Genomic DNA, 20,000 nt, shown 5'->3' with positions numbered 1-20,000 from the left:
CGCGCCAGCGGTCCGCCTCAGAACGCCTTCCTTTATAGACCAGAACGCCTATGTGCGCACAAATGAGCGCTAATGCATTTGCTATTTAAACAGCGTAGCGCAACACCTCAAAACCACTCTTGCGCCAAGCTGAAACTACCAAAAGACTATTGCGCTGCGTCTTGCGCCACACTGCGCCGGGTGTATGATAGGGCCCTAAGAGTATCTATTCTTTCATCTATCTAACATAAAATAAGATATTTTGAAGAATGCATTTACATGGTAACCATTAATTTCAATATTAGGGAAAAGATAATACTTTGGAAGCCAATGTCTTCCCCTTTAAAACAAGGTTATTATAGTTAACGAAAACGAAAGAAAAAACTGAAAAAATAAAATTTTAAATAATTAACGTTAACCCTTAAAGACCTAGAGGTATTGTGTGGGCACCAAATGGGCCTATATACGTTTTTTTTTTTTTATTATTTATTTTATTTATTTTTTTAAAGCAGTTTAATTGTTATTTTAGCAGTCAGCCTCAAGTGTCATATATTATTTTAAACAGGAGAACCTGAAGCTTCAATCTGTATCATTTAAAGGTCCAGTCTAAAATATTTTTTTGGTCCAAAAACATATGAACAGACAGAAAATGTTCCAGAATTTTAATAAAAACGTTTTTTTAAAAAGTGGCATTTTCTAGTTATCACAAACAAAACCTCATGAAGTTTTTTTTTTTTGTCTTTAGAAATACGCTATGCTGATTTATGCTTTCAAAATAAATTTTGTCTTCATCCACCTTTCCCTGAGCAAGTTATAGCAATTTATTTCAATGTTATTCTAAGGCGTTTTTCAGTGGGAAGAAACTAGCGCATTTATTTACTGACAGTGTATTTGCCCAAAAGTTCTGGGATGAACTAAACAGAAGGACTGTTACACAATAACAGAACACTGAAGCAAGTTTGACCAAATAATATATTTTCAGTTATCATAAACAGCAGCACTTACAATGAACAAATAAAAAATAAGAAAATAATAAATAATGCGTCAAAGTCCAAATAAACATGGTGCAAATCCTCAGTAAAAAAAATTGATGTAAATATTTACAATACTATAACTAGTTACATAACTAAACTAGATTCAATATGGACCATCCTTAGCTTTTATGTGCCAGCATGGACATGGTGTTGACCCTGCTGCTTCTGTACAGCCTATTTCTCATTCCGGGTTGTTCAAATAGCTGATTGCTGGTCCACAAAGCAAAACTTATGCTTATTGGTTGAGAGAGAGCGAGTTTGAACCAATCTGGGCATGGAGAAGGGACAATGCATCAATGCATCATGTCTGGTTCGTCCAGAGACACAAGCCACGAGCGTTCCTTTATAAAATCAGCGTTGTCAAAATGTGGTGACGTAACCACAATGATTCTGGAGCCTCCGAAGGTCCGGGTAATGTAATGTTATACAGCGATGGAAAGCTGAGACTTTCTTCTTTATGCCAATCTTTGAATTGTACGGATCGGATTAGCAAGTCAAAAGTTATTAAACATTTCAGAACAATACTTATTTTTAGCTGCGGGCGGCTGTTTTGGTCTTTAAGGGTTAAGAGTTCTCTATAGACCTTTTTCATGGCTGCTGCATGGAGGGCGCCATAACGACCACCGTCTTTCGGTAGAGTGCTAAAAACTTCCGTTTACAGCGTGTACAACTGGTAATTTGCGCTCCGACAATGGGTTTCAAGGACGTTTGTAATGGATAACAGAGTGTTTTTGTGTCACACAACTTAGAAATGTGTCTGTTAAAGCCGTTATAATCGGTCACATGTGGTTCAAGCGCATCAGAAATACGAGAAAAACGTTCTCCTAGTTCACGTGTCTGCCGTCAGAAATACACGCGCACACACACGCACAGAGAGAGAGAGAGAGAGCAAACCAGATTAGTGGCATGAAACTTAACAGGTATGAAAGTCGAGCAATTTACACAAATGAGCAATAAAAGTCTGTTATTGATCCTCTGCTGGCTGATTTGCTGTTCATTCTTATCGCGAGCCGTTTGTGTTTTATTTCTAAGGGTGTCACGATCCTCCAAATCCTCGATTCGATTACATTTTCGATTCTAAAGGCACGATTCGATTCGATTTTCGATTATGAATAATTAATTAATTAATGACCAATTAATTATTTGTAGCCTACCGTTTAAACTACCTGACCTGCATGGTCTTTGTTTTACCCATAAACAAATCATACAGTAAATGAATAAAGGCAAGATACACACATAATTACCACCTGTCAATCACTTTTCTGTGGGACTCGTGAATAGGCAGTGATCTGTGTCGTTATAATGGCGTCGGTAAAAAAGACGCACAGCCAACAGGAACCAGCCAACAGTATCTGAGGTGTTCGCTAAAACGACGAAGTACAAGTGAGTGAAAGATTGAAGCAGTCCTCTGACTGCCTGGACCTGCTGTCTCGAGCGCATGGCTGTGTGTGCGTCTGTGTCTGTGTGGTCACGTGATGTGCATTTTCAGAGGTAGGGAGGAAGGAGGGCTGCTCAGAAATGCTACACGCCAGTGTGGATGTCAAATCGTTGTCGTTCTAAAATGCCATTTAAACACAAAGACAGTGTAAACAGGGCCTGAGTGTGTACTTTTCGCGAGCGGATTTGCAACGGGGGCGGGCGGAGAATCGCGATGCCGGTGTTGTCTATCGGACGAACCGTACGTAATACGTACATAGCAGAGCTTGCAAAACTGTGGTGTTTTTTTTGTCGACAACACGAACGCTGTCAACATAACTCACTGGAAATCCAAAATGCTTCCACACCGGCGACTTCATTGAAAGAGGAGAGGGTTTAAGCTCTGTTGACGGGTCTCCTGCGTCTGCCGTTTAACAAGCACTTCAACAAGCCTGTTTTTTTTCCCGCTTGGCAAGCCAAGCTGACGTGACATGGGGGCGTAGCAGCATCGACGATTCTATTTTTGGATTCGATAATCGAAATTGAGCATAAATTTCGATCGATTTCGAACACCCCTATTTATTTCATGTGTTGTTTTCACCACGGTTTGTGTTTTTCTGTCATTTCGAGATGACACTAGCCTATATTTTCACTTTGTCACAGTTATTAAATCAGTGTGTCAGTGGCACAGTACAGGATACGTGTGTGTGTCAAACATTTTGGTGAACTACATTTGTTTGGGCTGGTTATATATTTGAAACAAAGAGAAAACGTTGACTTTAGCGATGACGAGGCTTCATTTAAACTGCAGAAGATGCCGTCTGACAACGAGGGGAAAACGCCTCACAGCAGCTGTTTTCCATCCTATTAGATGGCATTTCTTTAAATGATCAGTCCAGGAGATGCTGCTGATGGACAACAGGATTAGTTCAAAGTGGATAAAAGCAGGTAACAGATTAAAACTATTGTTTCAAAGCTGTCCATACATGACTGTTTACACGCATCAGCTGCCGACCGCAAGTTCTTTGCATTCTCCTTGCGCATACACGCAAAGCATAATGGGTAATTTTGCGTTCCAAGAAAAAGGTCTATATAAAACACTCTCTCTCATTATTCTAGCACTTAATTCTCTAAGCACTAACATTGCCTTTGTGTAATCAGCACTTGTTGTGTGTATTGCCTCCTCAGTTGTAAGTCAGCTTACTTTGGACAAATGCATCTGCTAAATGACTAAACATAAATGTAAAATGTCTCTTACCTTAAATGAGAAGTGGGATTGAAGCAGGTTTTGGTCACATCGGTTACGCTGGAGTTGCAGCAATCTCCGTTATCGTAATTGTAGTTCTCACAGTTGCACTCCGGATCGCAGACGCCATTTCCTTGTTTGCGCTCAGGACATTCAGTCCTGTGTTTTTCAGGCCTGGGTTTGCAGAATCCCGCGTCAAATCCAGTAAGCGTGTGATTGCATTCAGGATCGCAATCGTCATCGCCAACCTTGCTTATATCACAGTTGGCGAGCACCAGCCGGTTGTACAAGGAGGAATTGCTGACGTTGTGTACGGTCAACTCCCAGCTGATGTTGTACATGCTGAAGGCTTCGTTCAGATGCTGATGCTGCAGGTGAATTTGTTGATCCGTGACCGTAGGTTTCCGTTGAAAGTCGTCAAACACGTTCACGACGCGATAACGGACGGTTTTGGGTTGGCGAAAGCTCCAGAAGTGATTATAGTTGCGCACCACTTCAGTGTTATCGCACACTGTTTGTCCGCAAGCTGGAGGCTCCAGAGTGGTGTCTAAAGAGCCTAGTCCAGCACGGGGACCATCATCGGGAATTGGGAAGCTTCCGTCTTTTACTGCGAGCCATTTGCGCGCTGGATGTTCGAAGGTTTCCCGGATCACCAAATCCACCAGGTCCTCAGGGTCCTCCCGTCCATGCATGTCCCTCATGATCTGCCTTTGGGACAAGGCCTGTCGCCACAAACCCAAACGTTCCACGGAGCCTCGGTAGTTGTGGTTCAAGGCATTTCCACCCACCATCAGCACCTTGGGTTTAAGATCAGATCAATTGATTATGTTTATCTGTTTACTTGAAGTTGCATACAGCAGTGTTTCTAAATCCTGACCCATCTGCATATTTCGCATGTCCTTATTTAATACAGCTGATTTAAATAAATAGCCTATTAGAAGAGCCCCGTGCATGGACTGGCACATATTCTGGCAGTGTGCATTGTTTCTTAGTCCATTGTCCTTCATTCCTCTCTACCTGAGCACCAGAATCCTTTATTTCACTTCGGTTATTCATAAATTCTTATTTAAAGTCTTATACTTTTGTTATTTTTAAGTTTTTTTTCACCTTTATTATGACAGGACAGTAGAGAGTTCAGATAGGAAATCATTGGGAGCAGAGAGAGGGGAAGGATCGGCGAAGGACCTCGAGCGGGGAATCGAACTCGGGTCTCCGTGAGCACATTGGTGCTATACAGTTGAAGTCAGAATTATTAGCCCCCCTGAATTTTTAGACCGCTTGTTTATTTTTACGGAGAGCAAATTTTTTCAGCTCATTTCTAAACATAATAGTTTTAATAACTCATCTCTAATAGCTGATTTATTTTATCTTTGCCATGATGACTGTAAATAATATTAGACTAGATATTCTTCAAGACACTTCTCTACAGCTTAAAGTGACATTTAAAGGCTTAACCAGGTTAATTAGGTTAACTAGGCAGGTTAGGGTAATTAGGCAAGTTATTGTATAACGGTGGTTTGTTCTGTAGATTATCGAGAAAAAATATAGCTTAAAGGGGCTAATAATATTGTCCCTAAAATTGTGTTTAAAAAATTCAAAACTGCTTTTATTCTAGCCGAAATAAAACAAACAAGACTTTCTCCAGAAGAAAAAATATTATCAGACATACTGTGAAAATTTCCTTACTCTGTTAAACATCTTTTGGAAAATATTTTAAAAAGTAGAAAAAATTTGAAGGGGGCTAATAATTCAACTGTATTTCAGCGCGCAGTACCACTAGGCGTCGACACGACGCAGTTTATGAACGTTCGTTGGAGCAACAGATTTGGGAAAACGGCAAATCAACAAACTATGTTCGTAACGACAGAACTTGCAACCTTAGTTGGCTCGATGGTTTTGGGAAACACACCCCAGAGCAGTGGGGCACGAAGACCAGGATTGAGAAACAATGACATACAACACTGTCTTTTTTAATCAAATACTTTATCTTGTAGTCATCTATTAAAGTGACAGTTCACCAGAAATTTGCATTAGCATGAACACACAGCACTTGTTCCACCTCGCTAGTTAAAATTGCTTATTTCTCTAAATTTGAACATTTTAATGTCACTATTTATGATTAAACCTTACATACTGTGCATTTAATCAGTGAAACAACTGACTTATTAGTCAAGTAATCATTTTATTAATCATAAGAGCTGTTCATTGCTGTCCTGTCTATAAATATCTGACAATCCTGATAGTATATTCCTCACATAAGTACCGTAAGTATGGAAATATTATGCAATGTCAACATTTCCGAGTTCATTTAAATGTACGGAACTTTTCACTGAAGCATTGATTTGAATTTGTTTATCAACATGGGAGATACCACTTTAAAAAATAACCCTGATTTAGCTGTCCTCCTATAGTATAGTCTTCCAGTAAATGCAACAAGCTATGCGAGTTATCCTTGGCCGGGTGGACTTTCCGCAGTGTAAACACTGTGGTGCTATCAATAAAACTTTTGGAACACATTCGCCGGCTCAACATACAGCACTTTCGCATTGTTGGCTCAACATATGGCATCAGTTCAGCAACATAGGCTCACGAGGAAAAATGTGCCTCCACATGCACTTTCAGCAAAACCTCAAAAGCATACCTACAGATGCCAGATTAAAAAAACATGCGCAGGTATTTACATGGTACAGCATGGCACTTGAGATGAGTGCTCGGGTAGACTTGTGAAACAAGAGTCGTGGCAATAGAGCTCCAAATCATATGGAAGCACACTAAAATGTCATGTTTGCTTCAGCAAATGCATTTTTGTTAAGGAGGCCACACTCAAAAAAACTATATTTTTAAGTGCTTCTAAACATGTGTGCATTTCTTTCTTCTGCTTAACAGCAAAGAAGATACTCTGAAGAATGTTTAAGGGGAAAAGCAGTCACTGACATCCATAGCAGGAACAAAAAAACTTCACAATATCTGTTCAACAGAAGAAAGAAGGTCAGGTTTGGAATAAGTGGAGGTTGAATAAATAATGACGGATGTTTTTTTGAAGGAAGGGGGGGGTGTGGGGGGTGGATTATCCCTTGACCCCAATTGGTTAGGTTTATTAACAATTATTATTTACTAGACATTTCATTTCCAAATAGCTTGCAATATGGACACATTCATTCATTCATACATTTCCTTTTCAGTCTAGTCCATTTATTAATCAGGGGTCGCCACAGTGGAATGAACCGCCAACTTATCAGCACATGTTTTACGCAGTGGATAAGAGGTCTGCCGCAGGACCCGAGCAGATTTCGTACGGCGTGGAAATAAATCTCCGAATTAATCGCGGGAGCGGTCAGTAGCTGGTTTAATTTTGAACGAGAGCAGGCGGTCTAACAATATCGCTCCCGACTCCCGAGCGAGCGAGCACGCGTATGTATGTGTGTGTGTGTGTGAATGAGACAGCGTAATGCTGCGTTTAGCTTGTTTGTTGCTGTTTATATGTGCGTGTGTGTGTGTGTGTGTGTGTGTGTGTGTGTGTGTGTGTGTGTGTGTGTGTGTGTGTGTGTGTGTGTGTGCGAATGAGAGAGCTCTGTGCTGTCTGTTTGTGTGTGTGTGTGTGTGTGTGTGTTTGTTTATACAGACAGCTTGTTATAGGCTGTCCGGACTCTGTAGAGCTGGGTGGTTTTCGGTTTTGTTCTCCCACCGTATGTTAGTGGGAACAGGTGCGGCAGATAGAAAATGGGGCGGGGCGGGCAGCGGGACAACAAATGCTGAATATAAGCGGAAGCGGTTGGGTTCAGGCTAAAACCTGGCGGAAGCGGACGGGAGCGGGATTCAAAATTTAGTCCCGTGCAGATCTCTACAGTGGATGCTCTTCTTGCCACAACCCAACAGCCACACACTCTTGAACACACTCACATGCACTACGGCCAATTTAGTTTACCCAATTCCCCTAAAGCTTATGTGTTTGGATTGTTGGGGAAACCGGAGCACCCGGAGGAAACTCACGCCAACACTTGGAGAACATGCAAACTCCACACAGAAATGCCAACTGACCCAGCCGGGGCTCGAACCAGCAACCTTCTTGCTAACTTTTTGCTTATTTTCTAACTCTTGCTTTAAAACCTGACTTCTAGTTGATCATTTGGAAAAGTGTTGAAGGTGGATTTCTCTGATGAATCATCTGTTGAACTGCATCCCAATCATCACCAATACTGCAGAAGAACTACTGGAACCAGCATGGAGCCAAGATTCTTACAGATATCAGTCAAGTTTGGTGAAGGAAAAATCATGGTTTGGGGTTACATTCAGTATTGGGGCGTGCGAGAGATCTGCAGAGTGGATGATCAACATCAACAGCCTGAGGCATCAAGACATTTGTGCTGCCCATTACATTACAAACCACAGGAGAGGGACAATTCTTCAGCAGGATAGCGCTCAACATACTTCAGCCTCCACATCAAAGCTCCTAAAAGCAAAGAAGGTGCAGGATTGGCCAGTCCAGTCACCAGACATGAACATTATTGAGCATGTCTGGGGTAAGATGAAGGAGGAGGTGTTGAAGATGAATCCAAAGGATCTTGATGAACTCTGGGAGTCCTGCTGAAGGCTTTCTCTGCCATTCCAGATGACTTTATTAATCAGTGATTTGAGTCATGTCAGAGATGTATGGATGCAGTCCTCCAAGCTCATGATGGAGTCAGACACAATATTCATTCTGTCTCCACTGCAGCAGGACTTTATATTCTATACTGGACATTATTTCTGTTCAGTGACCAGACTTTAGTCTAAGCAGAGTCAGACCTTACTGTCCTAATCAAACCATTCAAAATCAAGACATCATCATATTTTATTATGCTCAAAGAAGCGTAATCTAGAGGCCTTTAATATAAGCCACTTCTGATACCAAATGATCAACTAGAAGTCAAGTTATTATGTGTCGTTCCTAAATCTTGGATAGACGACAAGACTTTTGTCAGGTAGTGTACACACTCAAGCATCACTACTAACAAAAATACAATATAAATTTGATAGTGTGTCAATTTCTTGAAAGATACGGTGTAAAATGTGCTAAAAGAATGAAACTCACCTTACACTTTTTAGTGAGTGGGCTGAAGACATCACCTGACTGCTCCCTGCTGACCGCTGTCTGAGCGCCGTTGATGTATAACTTCATGAAGAGGCCGTTGTAGGTGACGGCCACGTGAACCCAATGATTGGGCAGATATCGGGCGTTGGAGTGAATGGAGGCAACTTTATGAGCTCGATCCGTTTTCAGGGAGAAGAAGAAACGCGGGTCGCGGTTTCCCTGTTCACTCACGGATTTAATTCCCAAGAGCCATCCACGATCACTAGAGGCGTAGAAGCATTTGTCGAAGAGACCTGTAAGTGGGAAAGTACAATAATAAATACAGTTGAAGTCAGAATTATATATCACCATATTTCTGTTTAACAGACAGAACATTTCCTCAACACATTTCTAAACATTATAACTCATTTCTAATAACTGATTTCTTTTATCTTCGCCACGATGACAGCACATGATGTTCGACTAGATGTTTTTCGAGATTAGGGCTGCAGAAAATTGACAACGATGACCAGTGGCGTAACAAGGGGGTATGCAGTATATGCGGCGCATAGGGGCGCCACACATGGGGGGGCGCCGTTGTGCCAAAACTATTTTTAAAATTATCCTCATTAAAAGTTTCAAATAATAAAAATAAATAAATATGTTTTGTTAAAAAACATTATTTTGCATTTTAAACGAATATAATATTGTTATTGTTTAATTTAAAATCATTTAACACAATAACATGCAGTCCCACAGCCGAAAGTGTTCATGTAGATGTAACTGTTTAGATTTGTTTTTATTTTTATCAAAATAAACTGTCAAATCATACATAATGTCAAAAGTTATAAGATTAATCTGAAAATTTGTCTTCATTTATTATTAATTAATTAATATAAAATAAGAGGGATCACACAAAGTTTGAACCCGCATACCCCTCAGTAAATGTGTAGTTGCGCCCCTGACGATGACCTCAGGTGAACCTCATGTGCTCTATTGAGTGTTAAATGCTAACAATGTGGGTTTAAATGCCATTTTAGGGTGCTTTCACATGTGTAGTTCGCTTCATTTGGTCCGGACCAAGGGTAATAAATAGGGATGTAACGGTATTGTAAATACCGTCATACCGCAATATTAATTTTTTTTCGATATTACCGAAGTCGCATGATGGGGATGAAAAAGAGCCGGAAAACTCTAAAGCGGGTGTTGTCGCCGCAATCGTACTGAATAGCGGTGTTGTCGCGCGAGTTCTTATCAGCTGTGTTGTCGCGCGCGTACTGAATAGCGGTGTTGTCAGCACACTGTTCAGATTGATGCAGACATGAGACCTCTATCTTACTCATGGTTTGTCCTCTCAAGTGGGGGAAAGACAATGCACAACGTTACCCACTGCTGTCAACCTGGGCCAAGCCATCTCTCTCTTGTCCCAGAAACCTCAGTCCCAAATGAGAGGGTTTTTTTCTGTTGCAGGGGACATTGTAAATGCCCAGAGATACCAGCTTTTACCAGATTATATTTATATGATAATTTTCCTTTAAACCCATCTCTATCTAAGTGAGTGAGTGATTAAATGTTGAATGTGATGAGTTTTCAACAATACTAAATTGAAACTTTATTTTTTTTACATGGTTTAATATTTGTTTTTGTTATTAAAATTGATGTTCCTGTTTCAAAGCTTACAGATAGATGGCTAATTTGTATGTCATTGACACTTTTGGCACTTTTTTGGAGTATTTTCATAAGTTTTGTTTTTTCCTGTAAATGATTCAATAAATACCGTACCGTGACATTCATACCGAGGTATTACCGTACCGTGAAATTCTGATACCGTTACATCCCTAGTAATAAATGATACATTGTTGCATCTTCTGCCGTCTTTGGGTCGTTTTCACACCACACTGCTGGCTTTGGTCCGAACCAGTTGAAACGAACCAAAATGCAGTCATCTGACAAAATCCACATCTCTCATTGGCCAGATGTTGTTGAACATATTTCCTAGACTGCTTATTGATTGGTCAGAATTCACGTGCGGGAAAATGCCAGTGAACTCCCGCAGGTAAACAAAACCTTTTACTCTGGAGGGACGACTGCGCTGGCTGATTGTATCTCTGCTTTAGACAAACTATACATTACGAAAATGAAGCGCGGCCGCGGCTGGAAAACAGTGTTTAATGCATCGCTCGTCACTTCAGGAGGAGATGTGAATTAATTTAGCTAAACTGCGACATGGTCATCTTGCGGAAATATTACCAACAATCCATCAGGTAATGTTTTCCCCTCTCCCTCTCTCTGTTGGTAAAGCGCTGTCAACAAATATATTTCCTCCATATCCCATAATGCACAGCGCATCAGCCTACGGCAGCTGGATTAGTCCAAAACGCGCAGTACTTTTTGCGGTTGGACGGATCATATTCTCATCACAAACGAACCGCTCCAGGGTTCGTTTTAAAGCGTACCGAGACCACCTCTTCAAGCAGGTCTCGGTACGCTTATTTGTTCCGCTTTTGGTGCGCACTCTAGTACGATAGCTGCATTCACACCTGCCCAAACGAACCACACCAAAAGGGGAAACAAACTCTAGTGCGATTCAATCATACTAAATAAGGCAGGTGTGAAAGCACCCTTAGATTCGTCGGGGCTGCTTCAGTGGCGCTGCTCACTGCAGAAGTTGGGAATTTCTCAACTATTCAAGTGCCAACAGATGCGTCAGCCAATCAGATCGCTTTATGCAAATTTCCCAGCTCAGACAGTAGCCGACTGTGAACTTGTTTCATTGGCTGATGCTGCTATGACAATCGCGTCAGCCTCAACTTCAGACACGCCCTCCATCAAGTGTTGATGTTGGAGCCCCGTGTAAATGGGGCATTACACTTGTGAAATGGAGGGAGAAACTGATCCATGAACTGTGTACTGATAAAGTTTCTGTCAAGCTCTTGTCAAAGTCCTTTACATCAATAGTCTTTTCGGTCCCACTTTATATTAAGTGGCTTTAACTAATATGTATTTACACAGGTATTAATAGTTTAACTACTATGTACTTATTGTTTAAATCATGTATTTACTGTGTACTTATGCTTGATTAAATACATGTAATCACATATGTAATTACATTTGTAAATACACTGTTGACCGTCCCTTACACCTTAACCCACCCTTAAACCTACCCATACCACCAAACCTGTCCATAACCCAACCTCTATCCCCACTCATAAGCAACACAAGTGTTCTCAAATACATTATGAACACAGTAAGTACATTGTATTTATTTTGTGATGTCAGTACATAGTAGTTAAGGACACTTAATATAAAGTGGGACCGTCTTTTCTGATCCTTCCTTTAAGAAATGGCTGACGAATCCCCGTTGCAGGGTAGATTACTGTATTAATCATCAAAATGTTCCTTCATTAATGTTCACTCATCTTCAGTCGTAATCAATCCCACATACACACACTCGCACTCCAATGGCATTTGAGGGAAAGGCTCGTTCACGTTTTACCGGATCCGATTTTTTATGTTAGAGCCAAATTCCAAAATAGATTAAATTGATTTATTTCCTCAACATTCTACACACAATCCCCCATAATGACAAAGTGAAAAAAGAGTTTTTGAAATTGTTGCAAATTTATAAGAAATAAAAAAGCTGAAGAATCACATGTACATCAGTATTCACAGCCTTTGGCTCGAAGCTCTACTATGAGCTCAGGTATATTCTGTCTCCACTGATCATTCTTGAGATGTTTCAGCAGCTTCATTGGAGTTCACCTGTGGTCAATTAAGCTAATTGGACATGATTTGAAAAGGCGTACACCTGTCTATATAAGATCCCAGGGTTGACAGTTCATGTCAAAGCACAAACCAAGCATGAAGACAAAGGAATTGTCTGTAGACCTCCGAGACAGGATTGTCTTGAGGCATAAGGCTGGGGAAGGTTACAGAAACATTTCTGCTGCTCTGAAAGTTCCAATGAGCACAGCGGCCTCCATCATCCGTAAGTGGAAGATGTTTGAGCCACCAGGACTCTTCCTAGAGCTGGCCGTGATTGGGGGAGAAGTGCCTTAGTCAGGGAGGTGATCAATAACCCGATGGTCACTCTGTCTGAGCTCTAGCGTTTCTCTGTGGAGAGGGGAGAACCTTACAGAAGGACAACCATCTGTGCAGCAATCCACCAATCAGGCCTGTATGGTAGAGTGGCCAGACGGAAGACACTCCCCACCTGGAGTTTGCCAAAAAGCATCTGAAGGTCTCTCAGACCATCAGAAACTAAACTCTCTGCTCTGATGAGACTCAAATTGAACTCTTTGGAGTGAATGCCAGGCGTTACGTTTGGAGAAAAGCAGCCAGCTCTCATCACCTGGATAATAGCATCCCTACAGTGAAGCATGGTGGTGTCAGCGTCATGCTGTGGGGATGTGTTTCAGCAGCAAGAACTGGAAGACTAGTGAGGATAGAGGGAAAGATGAATGCAGCAATGTACAGAGACAACCTGAATGAAGACCTGCTTCAGAGTGCTCTTGACCTCAGACTGGGGTGACGGTTGATCTTCCAGCAGGACAATGACCCAAAGCACACCGCCAAAATATCAATGGAGTGTCTTCACAACAACTAGGTGAATGTCCTTGATTTGCCCAGCCAGAGCCCAGAACTAAATCCTATTGAACATCTCTGTAGAGATCTGAAAATGGCTGTACACCCTCGTTTCCCATCCAACCTGATAGAGCTTGAAAGGTCCTGCAAAGAGGAATGGGCAGAAATTCCCAAAGACAGATGTGGCAAGCTTGTGGCATCATATTTAAGAAGACTTGAGGCTGTAATCACTGCTAAAGGTGCATCAACAAAGTATTGAGCAAAGGCTGTGAATACTGATGTACTTGTGATTTTTCAGGTGTTTTAATTTTAATAAATTTGCAACAATTTCAAAAACTCTTTTTCCACATTGTCATTATGGAGGATTGTGAGTAGAACGATGAGGAAATAAATGGATTTAATCTATTTTGCAATAGGGCTGTGACATCAAGAAATGTGGAATAAGTGAAGCGCTATGGGTACTTTCCGGATGCGCTGTATTTGGTATTGTTTCATGTCAAAGTCGATACAAACAGGCAAAAGATCCGGACGAATGCTGAATCATTTAAACGACGCTGAGTCTAATCTTTTATTTAAAAATGTATAGTTTTAAACACGGGCACTTTCAGATTTAAACATCAGCTGGATGTTTTCATTCACTCAGAGCTGTGTTGCACACAGCACGGAAGATCATTTTCAAAAACCCATAATAGGGGCTCTTTAAGGGGTCTAATAATATTGAAAGCTTTAAAACTGCTTTTATTCTAGCCGAAATAAAACCTATAAGACTTTCTCTATAAGACAAAATATTACAGGAAACACTGTGAACATGTCCTTGCTCTGTTAAACATCATTTGGGAAATATTTGAAAAACAAATCTGCACAGATTCAACTTAGAATCTCCTTTTAATGTTCTACTGAAGAAGAAAAAAGTCCCCTACATCTTGTATGAGCTGCTGTAGGTGAGTAAAGGAACAGGACATATTCATTTTTCGCGTGAACTACCCCTTTAAGTGTCCTTGTTGTCACCTAAGCAGTCAAGTGCAGCATGTATCTCAGATCAGATCTGCTGTGTAAGTCAATTTATATCTCATCATAATGGAAGATCAGTGTCAGTTAAGCACTTTTCTTTCTTCTTTCCTTTGCTCTGACATGCTCTTGAACCATTGTTAATCATCTGATCACAGTAAACATTAGGATTCGCTGAAACCAAGACAGTATGTTTTTTGTTTTGTTTTTTTTTTGGGGGGGAGGGGAGGGGGGGGGTGACCCCACAGTCCAAACACATGTGCTATAGGGAAATTATCTAAATTAGGCGTAGTGTATGAGTGTCTGTGTGTGTGTGAATGAGTGTGTATGAGTGTTTCCCAGTACTGGGTTGCAGATGGAAGGGCATCCGCTGCATTAAGCAAATGCTGGAAAAGTTGGTGGTGGTTCATTCTGCAGTGGCGACCCCTGATGAATAAAGGGACTAAGTCGAAAGGAATATATATATATATATATATATATATATATATATATATATATATATATATATATATATATATATATATATATATATATATATAAAATTCTTGGACAAATACTCAGACATTCTAACTCTATCAGCACATACTCTGTTCGCCAGCGTCTTGGTACCCGTCAGTCTTCTCTATTATGGAATGAAAACATGACAAAGCTCAAAAAAACAAGACAAAACGCAACAAAAACAACATTAATTCTCCACATTAAGGCTAACAGTGCAAAAACAACAACAAGAAGAGCGGCTGCTAAAAATAAGCACCGGCCTCCTTCAAAACAACGGCCTTATGTCTTCATTCTTACAGGCATGAATTAGATTTAAAAGATTAAGCATGTCTGCATAAGCCAGATCAATCACTTTTTCTTGTTTTTTCTGTTTCTTTGTTCTTTGTAAAATCCTAACACTGAAGATACTGGGACAGATTCTCCAAAGACCTTTAAATAATTTGATATTTTTATGGAAATGATATGCTAGCAGACATCAGACTTACTTTAATTAGCATTAAGAACGAAAAGAAGAAAAGAAATACAGAATTTAGACATTTTATTTATTTTTTATTAAATTAATGTTTCCCAGAGATGGGTTGCAGCTGGAAGGGCATCCGCTGTGTAAAAACGTACTGGATAAGTTGGGGGTTCATTCTGCTGTGGCGACCCCGGATTAATAAAGGCACTTAGCCGACAAGAAAATATATGAATGAATGAATGATTTTATTGATTTTACAGATTAATTTTAAGCTTCATTACTCCAGTCTTCAGAGTCACATGATCCTTCATAAATTACTGTAATTATTATTATTATTATTATTATTATTATTATTATTATTATTCATTCATTTTCTTTTCAGCTTAGTCACTTTATCAATCCGGGGTCGCCACAGCGGAATGAACCGCCAACTTATCCAGCAAGTTTTTAAGCAGCGGATGCCCTTCCAGCCGCAACCCATCTCTGGGAAACATACAATTTAGCCTACCCAATTCAAAATTATTATTATTATTATTATTATTATTATTATTATTATTAATTGTAATAGTAATAAAAGCAATAATGACTGGTGACATAATTTGATTTGGAAACTACATACAATAAGAAATCAGTTTTTTTTTTTTTGAATAAATATTTAACTTTTTTTTTTTATTAAATAAGCATTGCATTGATGAACAGAATAATTTGTTTAAAAAAAAAACATGAAAAAAAACTAACCCCAAACTTTTGACTGGGAATTATATATTCATTCATTTTCTTTTCGGCATAAGCACTTTATTAATCTGGGGTTGCCACAGCGGAATGAACAGCCAAATTACCCAGCATATGTTTTAGTCAGTGGATGATCTTCCAGCTGCAACCCATTACTGGGAAACATCCATACACTCTCCTTCACACACATACATACACTACAGACAACTTACTCCACACAGAAACGCCAACTGACCTAGCCAAGGCTCAAACCCGCGACCTTCTTGCTGTGAGGCGAACGTGCTACCCACTGCGCCACCGTGCAGTCCCCTTTTAAAAAATTTTTTTCCTCTTAAAATAATATATATATATATATATATATATATATATATATATATATATATACATATATATATATATATATATATATATACATACATTATATTTTACATATATATATATATATATATATATATATATATATATATATATATATATATATATATATATGTATGTATATATATACACACACACACATACACACACAATCATTGGTTAATAAATCATGTCAACTTGTTTTTTAATATTATTTATTGTGCTAATTTTGCTTAAAGTTTGCACAAAACCTGAAAGTCTGATGCATTGTCCTAATATAAACGATTTTGCATTGTATTTACGTAAATATTACTTTTAATTGAGGTTAAAATTAGGTTGATTCTTTTTTCTCTCATGGAATATAGGCAATTTTTTCCACGACAAAAGTCTGTTACCACAAAGAGAAAATCAAATATACCGAAAGCCACACCATTTGAGAGCGAAGCTATATTAATTTTTCATCATATCCATATCCAGTGCAGCATATGCACGCATTCAGTCCCATGCTGCGAGCCTGAAAGAGATGACGTCATGTCAGTGTGGTGGGAATCTGAGGGTCCGCATCGCCACCAGATGCCACACGCACCGCAGAGATGCCCAATGCAGCATCAGTGCTGGACTCTCAGCTTCGTGGCTGTAAAACAGACGGCTCTGTGTCGTGTCTTTTACGCTCTCTGTCGGCGGAGGGTGGGATCGAGCGATGTTGTAATGCTTACTCACTTAAACACACACACACACAGTGGTCGTGTTTGCAAACTGTGCTTTTTGAGGTCTGCTGGAACTGAAGGAGATCCAGCATATGTGTGTGTGTCTGTGTGTGTGTGTTTGTCGGACGCGCATGCGCTCCAGACATCTGTTCTGCACCTTCACTTCACTTTCCCCGCGTGTTTGTGTGGAAATGGGGGCGTTTGGGGTCTTTCGGGGATTCGAGGATCGTGCGTGTAAAACCGGCCGGTGCCTCTCCAAACGCGCGAACGCACGGGGAGGGGAAGGCCCTCTCTCCCTCTCTCTCTCTCTCTCTCTCTCTCTCTCTCTCTCTCTTTCAAATTCAAGTTTAAATTGCTTTATTGGCATGACGTTTTGTTGCAGTTGCATATTGCCAAAGCATTATGAATATGTACATAACAATTCCATATAACTACAGTTGTAGAGTAATTAATTGAATAAATTAAAAATAAATAAATAAATAAATAAATAAATAAATAAATAAATAAATAAATAAATAAATAAATTATATGTAATATGTATTAAAACATTTTAATTACAATTATAAATTGTCCCCCTCCCCACCCTTTCAAGTTCAAATTGATTTATGTATTGGCATGACATTTTGTTGCAGCATTTATATATATATATATATATATATATATATATATATATATATATATATATATATATATATATATATATATATATATATATAAATGCTGCAACAAAATGTCATGCCAATACATAAATCAATTTGTAATATCAATATATATATATGAAATAAAATTACAAAAAAAATATGAAATAAAATATATTAAATAAAATTACATTTTTAAAGCATCCAAAAAATAAATATATTAATATTTATACTGATATTATACTAATATATTGATATTATATACTGATATTAATGATAAACATTCACGAAAAGTAACCTAGAAATCATATTTAGCAGACAATGGAGACATGGAGGCTTATGTTGTTTAGAAGTCATACTTGCATGCTATTTTATTCTAAGTAGCATGATAAACAATATAGTTACCGTGTCACTGCTCAAAAAATGTGCCGCTGGAAGCGCAACCACTGTTTAAAACCCAAGCAGTTGGCGGTTCATTCCGCTACGGCGACCCCTAATGGATCAAGGGACTACGCCGAAGGAAATGAAATAAAATTAAATTTTTAAAGCATCGAAAAAATAAATACATTAATATTTATACTGTTATTACACTAACATATTGATGTTATATACTGATATTAATGAATTAAAAATTCATGTTATAGTCTTTCTTTCTCTGTCGGATCTGAAACTGCACAGCTAAGCTTTCGGACAGGCTACATTAACACTAATGAAGGCAAATATTTCCAGTCGCACAAGCCCTAAATATACAGCACTCCCAAAGCGTGCGGAGTCTCCGCGTTGACGCGATTACCTAATCGTCTGACACACAATCCGACAGATCGATGTAGATGTTATCCACAAGTTCAGCACTTAATACTGCAAACCAGCCCCATCATTCACATGCACAACATCCATGACACGCAAACACAATTGCGGTAAAGTTGGTTTTATATTCGCACATTTAGACAGAATCATATTGAGCAGACAATGACACACCTACAATGTTCACAGTCAATGAAATAGCGCTAATGTTGTTTAGAAGTCATACTTGCATGCTATTTTATTCTAAGTAGCGTGTTAAACATTATAGTTACCGTGTCACTGCTCAAAAATGTGCCGCTGGAAGCGCATCCACTGTTTAAGTAGTTGGCGGTTCATTCCGCTACGGCGATCCTTAATGGATCAAGGGAGTACGCCGAAGGAAAATGAATGAATGAGTTCAGAAATGAACGAATGTGCGCATATAAAACTTTACCTCAATGCAAAATCACAAAACTGTTCCTACCAGCTATGACAGTAGGAGAGCGCTGGCCACCCTCAGCCTTGACCCACATCTGGAGGGTGAAATTGCCCTTTGGTATCTCCACTCCAGGCTTGAGTCTCAGCTGGTCTCCCCTGCCCGTAAAATACACGGCTTTCCCCCGGGAAGAGCTCGCATCCTCGGTTGGAGAGGAGCGCCGGCGCTGGCGGGGGATACGGCGGTCCATCCCCGGCAGGGAGCGCTTGCCCCGGGGCAGCCTGGTGCCACAAGCCCCCGGGAAAACCAGCTTGGCTTCTCTGATCTTCACCAGCTCGCGTTTGGATCGGGTGTTTCTCAGGACCGTCCCGCACTCCGATCCCACGCACAGGAGGACGAGCAGGATGGCGAGACACTGGAGAAAAGTCCAAACTTTCATTTTTATCCAAGAACACAGGAGGTGGAAGTCCCGGAGAATGAAAACGCGCGCACGGACGCGCCACACCAGCTCCAAACAAACAAGAAAAGTCCTTCCACTTGTTTTCTGCTCCTTCCCAATCGCTTGTCAAAGACGAATGTTCCAGACAGCACACAAATAAGCCATGGAGCTTATTATCATTACGCGTCTTCTGCGCGAGACTGAGTTTTTTCTGGATGCTTTAATTCATTGATTCGACAAGTAATCGATTAATCAAGATCTTCACTGACACCCGGCGCATATCTGTCCTTCTCCACACGCAAAGAACACACTGTTTTAGTGAATGCAGAAGGCGTCCGAGCATGACAGGCTGCCTGTCATGTGTGTGTGTGGAGCGCGTTCAGAAGTTGCATTGGCGCGAGGAGTTGAAGTGAGCGGAGCATCGCGGGTTCTCCTCGTGCGCGAGTGTTTGTGTGTGTGAGAGCTCCGCTGGAGATCCTTCAGGCTTTAAAGAGTGAGAAAGTGATGGAAGCAGAGCACAGCAGTTTTTTTTTTTTGCGCCCGCCGATCCTGCCTTCGTTGTGCTGAAGTCACAGGTCTGACGAGGAGGTTTCTACACATGCTCTCCAAGTGTTGGACAGTGTTTCCAGAAGTGGG

The 20,000-nt window shown here is 40.1% G+C and overlaps 1 protein-coding gene across 4 annotated transcripts in view; it reads right to left on the bottom strand.

Annotated features, from left to right (window-relative positions):
- Positions 1-19,946, bottom strand: part of pappaa (pregnancy-associated plasma protein A, pappalysin 1a) — a 179,878-nt gene extending 159,932 nt beyond the window's left edge. For 2 of the 4 annotated variants that reach the window (XM_073949691.1, XM_073949690.1), the window contains exons 1-3: positions 18,974-19,946; positions 8,747-9,039; positions 3,688-4,472 (exon numbers count right to left, since the gene is read on the bottom strand). In XM_073949691.1, the coding sequence (XP_073805792.1) occupies positions 3,688-4,472; positions 8,747-9,039; positions 18,974-19,364 (1,469 nt within the window). In that variant the 5' untranslated portion in view covers positions 19,365-19,946. 4 annotated transcript variants of the gene reach the window in all.
- Between the last annotated feature and the right edge of the window lie 54 nt (positions 19,947-20,000).

The sequence above is a fragment of the Danio rerio genome, chromosome 5 (assembly GCF_049306965.1).
Source record: "Danio rerio strain Tuebingen ecotype United States chromosome 5, GRCz12tu, whole genome shotgun sequence".
Classification (NCBI taxonomy): Eukaryota; Metazoa; Chordata; class Actinopteri; order Cypriniformes; family Danionidae; genus Danio; species Danio rerio.
Note: the sequence above shows the minus strand (reverse complement) of the source record. Positions and strands in the feature narration are given on the sequence as shown.